At 37.2% G+C, this 8811-nt stretch overlaps 1 protein-coding gene across 1 annotated transcript; it reads left to right on the top strand.

Annotated features, from left to right (window-relative positions):
* The first annotated feature begins 697 nt into the window (after window positions 1-697).
* LOC147837582 (B-cell receptor CD22) lies at window positions 698-7103 on the top strand. Its single transcript, XM_087238056.1, has 11 exons — window positions 698-754; window positions 917-973; window positions 1219-1572; window positions 1671-1916; window positions 5364-5618; window positions 5722-5976; window positions 6083-6325; window positions 6400-6481; window positions 6594-6639; window positions 6731-6808; window positions 6893-7103. Exons 2-11 carry the CDS (start codon window positions 931-933, stop codon window positions 6977-6979), a joined length of 1689 nt encoding a protein of 562 aa, XP_087094182.1. The 5' UTR covers window positions 698-754; window positions 917-930; the 3' UTR covers window positions 6980-7103.
* Window positions 7104-8811: the final 1708 nt, after the last annotated feature.

Here is an 8811-nt window from a genome sequence, read left to right as displayed (position 1 = left end):
AATACTTAAGTATTCTTCAACTTAAGGTGCTTTGCTCTGTTGTAACCAGTTCATTCGTGACAAATTGCATTTGTTTATTGTTGTTGTTATTATTCTTATATACATATTTGTTCATTTATTTTCATTCAGGTAACCCCTTTATTCATCAGGGATGGCCACAGCAGAATGAACCACCATGCATATTAAAACTTGTGCTTTTATTTGTATTGTTTAGAGTTGTCTACCTGGTGGGATTTAGAGATGTATGCATCACAATATAAAGGCATAGGAATTAGGATGTGTTTGGATGTTGGTCATGGTGGAAAGCTCACATTGTTTAGATCACACTTGATATATTTATTTGCTGAAAATTAGAAAAGGTTTTAAAACAAATCTTTGAGAATATTAAAGTAAATTACGAATTCAAATATTAAAATGGTCATCTAGAATGAATTGCGCCCTTAACAACCACGTTTTCCCGAAACCACGGTCAATGTTGGGTGTAGGTATCATTTGGAAATGCTCTCCAAAGTAGATCAATTAGAACATTTTAGTATCCCGTTGCAAAATATTAATATAAAAATGTGTTTACCGACTCTCGAAGTTAGCTCAGATACCATACTATGTTCTGTTCCAGTTATGTGGGCAGGAATCAGAAAAGAGGAACACATATTTTCTGTTAGAGCAAGCATTTAAAAACCCCCAAAAAGACCAAAAAAACTAGGAGAAATGCGTCAGTTAAACGCCTGAGCGTGATCAGAGTCACCAGAACACGGTAAGTCTGATTAACACATCATTAACACACATTAACACATCTGAAAATAGCCTGATCCATACTTTTGAAGAGACCAAAGAGAAATATTCACAAACCTTGATAAACCTGAGAATTTTTAAAGCTGTGTTCTACTAATATGTGTATGTTGTTGTGATCTTGTAGTGACATCAGAGAGAATGGCGGCTCCTCTTGCTCTAGTACTTCTGCTCATGATACACAGTGAGTCAATGGAGAATTGTTGAACATTTGTTAGTTGATTGTTCTACAAACTTGTCCTTTGTGACTTGTAATATGTACATTTTATTAAGAACAATATATATATATATATATATATATATATTTTTTTTTTTTTTTTTTTTTTTTTACTGCGCATTAAAAACATCAAGTTCAATTAAAATGATTGTAGTAACATTCATGATTAGCATATATTTGTGGGTCAATAATCTGATTAATGTGTGTTTCAGGAGTTTATGGTCAATATGGTCCTGGTGTGAGTGATGGCTTTGTAAACATCTGTGCACTAAAGGGCTCGACAGTGACAATGAGCTGCGCATTTTATTATCCTTCTGGAAGCTATGTCATGAGGGCATTCTGGACTACAACACAAGTTAGAGAGATGTATGGGGAGTATCCAGACCTGTCTGAGGACCCTGAGTACAGTCAGAGGATTCAGTATCTGGGAGATAAACAGAGGAATTGCTACCTCAGACTGAGACATGCGACAAAGAAAGATGAACGAGAGTATTATTGCAGATTCACAACTAATATGCATGGTAACGGTTGGATTGGCATTCCTGGAGTGCGTCTCTCTGTCACAGGTGACTCTCCTGAGGTTTCTCTCTTCTTGTGGTCATTATGTAGAATAATAATCAGTGTATGAGAGCAGCACTAGATATAATGTGTGTGTTGTGTTCAGATCTTCAGCTGGAGTCTCCTGAGAGAGTGACAGAGGGAGATTCAGTCCGTCTGACATGTAGAAGCAGCTGTGAACTGACTGAGACACCAACATTCATCTGGTACAGAAACTCAGAGGCACTGACTGAAGGGAGAATTCAAAATTATATCGTCTACAGTTTAATCAGTAGAGGACATGCAGGACACTATAGCTGTGGTGTGCAGGGACAGGATTACACCAGTCCTGTTGTTTATCTCAATGTCAGATGTAAGTTTTCATCTTTTTCTGTTTTAGTATTTATCTTTGTAATGCATTAAACTAATACTACACAAACTTTATATTTTTAGTCACAAATAAAAAAAAAAAACATTCACTGTTCAGAGTGGATAAAGTAAGTATAAGCCCCTAGGCTGCAGGTGTCAAAGCCAGTTCCTGGTCATGGTCATTCTGGTGGACCATATGCGCTAGAGATGCGCGGTTGGCGGTTATAGCCGCGGACTCCGCGGATAAACCGCGGATCGGGTGGATGAGGTTACGAAAAAATGATATTTTAATTAAATTCGGGCGGGTGGTGGGCGGTTGTACTGTTTTTATATTCATAGCTGGCGCACCAACAAAAAAGCCTAGGACTGACTTCACAGAATGGGAGGAGGAATCGGATACACTAATTCTGGATGAAGTACAAAAGTATTCCTACAAACTTCCGTATAGACGGATCAGCAGAGGAAAATCTACTTTCCTTTTGGGAGAAATAAGGCCAGTCATTCCCACAGCACCTTTCCAAAAGAATTCTATGTATTTCAGGAACAAGTGCTGCGAGCGAGCGCTCCTTCAGTGCAGCAGGGCGCATTATAGTGGCTATGCAGGCGCTACCGTCTGAATCCTGACACAGATGCTATTTTATTCCTGCATTGTGCCAAGAAAAAATCAAACTAGACCTAAAGTCAGGCATATTAAACCAATTAGCCTATGTTATTTCGGCTACACATATGTTCAATATAAACTTTTGAGTTCGGTCAGCTGATAATTTTACGTTCACATTGGTTTAGCCTATTCTATTCTAGACATGTTGGCCTCGCTTTTACGTTCCGAGGCTAAGGTTATTTTGCCAGAATTTCTTTGTCGCAACTTTAATGGCATAGTATTTCGTTATGCTTCAAGTTTGAGGGGAATGGGGATGATCCTCCATGGGTTATTGGGGCACTTGTCATACTTTAGCCTGGTCAGACTTTATGTTCGTTTAAAGAGGGATGGCATATCTGTTTTTCTAATTTAATTTCTAATTGTGGGGGTGACTGAGCCTACAAGGCTTAGGCATGATATGACTTTTTTATTAAAACTTTTTTCAACTGTTTGCCAAAGCATGCGACTATAGCCTATGCCTACATTAAGATATTTATGTTAATATTTTTTACTGCCTGTTGTTTCTTTTGGCATATAAAATAGGTATTGTCTGATAGAGATATCAATAAAGGTTCATCTGTGTCGCAGAACTGGTGTTGTTTCCGATTTCTACAAGCTCAATAACATTCACAGCAAAAAATAAAAAATAAATAAATAAAAAAATAGTCGAAAAACTGTGCCCATTAATTAGATGAGCAAGGCAAGCAGGTACGTTTTTGGGGTTGCTATGGACAACTACAAAATGTAAACATTATTAGGCTATAATGTAAATGACTTATTATTCTATCTATTTACTAAAAAATAAAGTGAAATAGGCATTTAGTAGTAGGCTAAATAGCAGCATGTTGAAATGATGTGTCAATTCGTTTTCTATTAGACTACAATGAAAAAGTTGTACAGTACAGTGCGTTTAATTTAGGCTATTTATTTACTTTTGTCCCTGTGCGCCGATTGGAGACGGAGTTCACTGCTGATATTCTGAGAGCTCGGGTGCTTCTCATTTTTTATTTGTGCATCCTCGTTTCCTTTCCTTGCTTTCTTTCCCGTGTTTCCACCCCACCGGGATAACGGTACGAGTGAAGGACGCAAGGAAAAGACTCAAGGACCGAGGAATCGAATCAAGTGAAAAGACACGTCCTCGTATCTTTAGCGTCACTTCAAAGCGTCTTCAATTAATGACTTGCAAGATTGGATTAACTGCATGTCTACATTAAAGTCATTCTCTATTCTATAATGATCAATAAAGAAACATTCATTTAATAAAAAAAGGAATAAGCCATTCAAATAAAGAGCCCAATCAGCAGATGGCGGGCGGGTGCGGTTTTAAAAATTGGTCAAAAATGTTAGTGCGGATGGATGGCGGACGGATGATGAATTTTGCCATGCGGTTGCGGATGAAATAATAGCCCATCCGCGCATCTCTAATATGCGCCCAATGATTTAATCATTGTATTTGGAACCGTGTAACAGAGTGATGCACCAATACATCTCCCATGGCCTGCAAAGTCACCCAAACTAAATATTATTAAGCATTTTGTTTTTTGATGGAGCGTGTCAGGAAATGTATTGGTTGCAAGAAGAGGCCCTACACCATACTAATGAATTATTGTGGTCTAAAACCAGGCATTTCGGTGTGTGTGTGTGTGTGTGTGTACATATATATATATATACAGTGTTGGGCAGTAGCATGGCTACAAGTAGTGACGCTACTAGCTTAACTACATTTCTCAGTAGCGTGGCGATAGTGTCGCTACTTTCTAAATCAAATAGCTTTTCAGTAGCCAAGCTATTTTATTAGTCAAGAAGCGCAGTAGCGTCCACAAAGTTACCAATCGTGGATCAATAAGTGACGGCACCAACATTCACTGAGCTGTGAGGGCCAGTGTTTAGCCGAAGAAAGTAAATCCACATGATAGGGAGAAGGATGATTTCTGTTTCTTCCTGTTTTACGGCGTTCGACAACAAACTTTTTGGTGCATTACTGCCACCTCTTGTGAAACTTGCTTGATGGAGAGATGACTGAGGGAGAGGAATTATTTCTGAAGCAGGATTCCTTGTGACCATACCTCAAGAAGTGCATGTTAAGATGCAATAACTTAATTTCTGATGCTGTGCTCAAAAAATAAATAAAAATACTTTAGTATTTATAACACTATAATGCTTTTTACATATATATATATATATATATATATATATATATATATATATATATGTGTGTGTGTGTGTGTGTGTGTGTGTGTGTGTGTGTGTGTGTGTATATATAAATATATATATATATATCATAAAAATACTTCCCTTTACTATAAATGATTATAGTATTTTAAAAGTATGTGTAACACCTGCTTTTATTGTATTTGTTTTAGTTGTTATAATATAATTTGTTTCTGTTTAGTACAGCATATTATTTACAGTAAATAACTAAACTAAACTATTCTTCCTCATATGGTTCATTGACAGTTTTATTGATCTCTAAGATATGATTGACTTGGATTTAAGTTGCTTCGATTTAAAAATTAAAATTGTAAAAATAGCTTAGATGTAGCTAAGCTACTTTTGCCATGTAGCTTTTAGCTTAGCTTGCTTCATTTCCCAGTGAATAGCTTTGGTTTAGTTAAGCTACATTTTAAGTAGAGTAGCTAATAGCTTAGCTCACTTACTTTGTCAAGTAGCTTGCCCAACACTGCATATATATATATATATATATATATATATATATATATATATATATATATATATATATATATATACATATACACAGTTGAAGTCATATATACATAATTTGTCGTTCTTGTTTACATGTTTCTCCTGCAGATTCTCCAAATACTCCTGTAATCTCCATTAATGAACCTGCTGTGATAATGTCTGGAGATTCAGTTACTCTGAGCTGCAGCAGCGACTCAAACCCTCCTGCAGAAATCAAATGGTTTAAAGGAGACACATCTGTAGGATCTGGAAGGATTTTCAGCATACCAAAGATCAGCTCTGATGACAGTAAAAAATACAGGTGCAATGCCAGAAATGAATATGGAGAGAAATACTCTGCTCCTGTGAATATAAACATTCAGAGTGAGTTAATGATGGTTCAGTAACTGTGACATTAAATGTTCTAAAGATATTATTTGATATCAGTTTTTTTATTGATAGTTGATGATTTTTTATCTTTTCTTAGAGCCACCCAGAAGAGTCTCAGTGTCCATCAGAGGATCTGCTGTAATAATGGAGGGAGATTTAGTGAGTCTGAGCTGCAGCAGTGACTCAAACCCTCCTGCACAAATCAGCTGGTTTAAAGGAGAAACATCTGTAAGATCTGGAAGAATCTTCAGCATCTCCAAGATCAGCTCTGATGACAGTGGAGAATACAAGTGTAGAGCCAGAAATAAACATGGAGAGAAATACTCTGATCCTGTGACTATAAATGTTGTGTGTGAGTAAATGATAATTCAGCAATGAAAGATTCCAAAGGCAGTATGTAATACCATTTAATTTTGTTTAATGATAATTTGGGCAATGTTTCTTCTTCTTTTTTTCAGATCCACCCAGGAGCGTCTCAGTGTCCATCAGTGGATCTGCTGTGATAATGACTGGAGATTCAGTGAGTCTGATGTGCATCAGTGACTCAAACCCTCCTGCTCTGAGCTTCAGCTGGTTTGAGGAGAATCAAAGCTCAGCTGTTGGATCTGGACAGAGTTTCAGTGCAGTACAGAGTGGACGCTTCTACTGTGAGGCTCACAATCCACATGGAGCTCAGAGATCAGACGCCGTCACTGTCACTGGTGAAGCTTTTATCATCACACTCCTGTAACTTCATCAGTCTGGAGAGTTAATCATGATCTGCTTCACCTTTCAGTTCGTCAACGTGCTGGGAGAAAAAGAAGTGTGATCATAGTGGCATCTGGAGGCATATTGATCATCGTCATACTATTTATATTGCAAGTACAATTAAAGTAAAAGAAGCATATACAAGTGACTTTCAATCTAATGCAGAATTATGACTTATTATTTATTTACAAAATAATCAATTGACTGTTTTTTTTTTGACAGTCGAATAAAAAGGATGAACAGAAGATCTGCAGTAAACGAGTATGAGGTGAAATGATTAAAGAACCACATAATGAAATCAGTGAAATAATAAAATGAGCCTTTATTTTCCTTTATTCACTCTCTCTGTTTCCCTGTAGAATGTTGATCTGAGTGCAAACACATATGCAGGTCTTGACCCCCAGTCCAGACCACTCGACCTCTACAACACACTCACTGTAAGTGAAGAATTAAACTCTACACATGTACAAGAGTTTGTTCATCCATGAGTTAGGCAATAAATAATGCGTTTTTTCCCCTAGACTCCCAGCCCTGCTGCTCACCAGACGAGCTCTTCTGAATATGCAAATCTGTCAGTAATTGGGAGATCAGCAGTAGATCTTCATTAGTCATCAGAGACTAAACAACATTTAGTGAACAAAAATTTAAACTAAGACTAAAACAATTGGTCAAAAAACATTATCATCAACTGAAATGAAATTTAAAAATTCACAATAAGTAAAAAAAATATATATAAAATAAAACAATCTAAAATAACACAAATAGTTGCTGTATTCAAAATTAATAAGCACTTATTTTTTTACAGAAAATCTGACCTGGTTATAAGTACATGTAGAGGGCGCTTTTATAGCTGAACATCCAGCCTGATCTCATGAGAAAGCATAAGTATTTTACGCTTTGCCAGTTTAGTGGCTAATTCGTATGAATTCGTGCGAGTTTAGTCGTACGAAATGGTACGATTTTAAAAAGGAGGCGTGGCACCTGACCCCACCCCTAACCCCAACTGTCATGGGGGGATAAGCAAATCGTACTAAATTGTACGAATCAGATTGTACGAATTCATACGAATTAGCCACTAAATGAAAAAGTTAGGAATTGCCGTGAGATTGTGTTGGAACATCATATCATATATAAAAACATCCTTTCTATATACACTTAACATTTGTGCTCTAACTTTTGTAAACTAAATATGTAAACGGTTTTGTGTTCTAAAGGTGTAGCTTTATTTAAATTTAGCATTTATCTACATACATGGGGCATACACCTGGCGCAATACGCACGATGCAAGTGTTTTTTGCTAGTTTCAGCCTTGCGTGGGTAACATTTTCACATCTTGCATGATTTGCATCTTGCATTTGCACACATTTGTGTGCCCATAGGCCTACTGGTCTATTAACAACCCAGGCTCATTCTGATTACATACCCCTATATACATATGTGGAGAGAGCAGAATACATCCCAGAAGGTATGTTTTTTTTTTGCAGTTTTAGTTTTCGTGAATCCACCAGAAGCCGCTGTGTATGCTTTTTAAGATCTCAGATTTCTCTCGCTTGTGCCATTCGCGCCTGCTGTTCTCATGTAAGTCCGCCAGTGGCCGCTGTTTACGCTTTTTGGGATCTCAGATTTCTCTCACTAGTGCCAATCGCCCTTGCTGTTCTTACGTAAACCCACCAGAGGCCACTGGCGACTGACTGACAGACTGACTGACCATTCGACTGGCCCACCCTCCTCCTTCCATAAACCCAACCAATAGTGTTTTCAAAAGCAATCCAGGAAAAGAAAAGCCTTTGCCTGTTTTTTTACCATGTTTTCAGATTTTACCACATTCTCATTATTAATTACTTGTTTATTTAATTTTTTGACTTTTTATTATGTCTTACCTGTTTTCTGGAAACATTCTTTGCCAGACTCGAACCCCTTTGTCATGTTCAACTTCGATCTAGGTCTCAAGTTCGCCGACGTACATGGCAAGCCACTGGACAAACTAGTAACAATGGAAAAGTCATCCATGTGGAGGTAAGTGGTCAGTTGGTAACCGCGAAAGAGAACAGTGTCATGCCGCCCTGTAGCGTTCGTTTTAAAGATGAAATGCAGCCATACAGTTGTCCGGCTAAATCATTCGCGATGTCCAGAAATGTATATAGGACTACATTTTAGAATCAGCCTATGTTGTCTAAAAAGGTGTGTTGAGGAGCATTGTTGCCATGTTACTATTTCGTGGCAACTGAAATAAGACCACACCATTGACCAATTAAAAGCTGGTGTATGTCTTTTTTTATTTTTTTATTTTTTAGTCTAGAGTACCTTAGCAAACACTTTGCTTGTTACACACACAGGGATGCACAGCAGCTCACAAATATCTTGAAATGTGAACATTTCAAGGATTAAAATGTGTATTATTGTATATGTAAATATAAATACTGCTACCTTTTCCCACACA

This window comes from Danio rerio, chromosome 1 (genome assembly GCF_052040795.2).
Source record: "Danio rerio strain M-AB ecotype USA chromosome 1, GRCz13ab, whole genome shotgun sequence".
Lineage (NCBI taxonomy): Eukaryota > Metazoa > Chordata > Actinopteri > Cypriniformes > Danionidae > Danio > Danio rerio.
The sequence above is the reverse complement of the archived record's forward strand: the minus strand, read 5'-3'. Positions and strand labels throughout refer to the sequence as shown.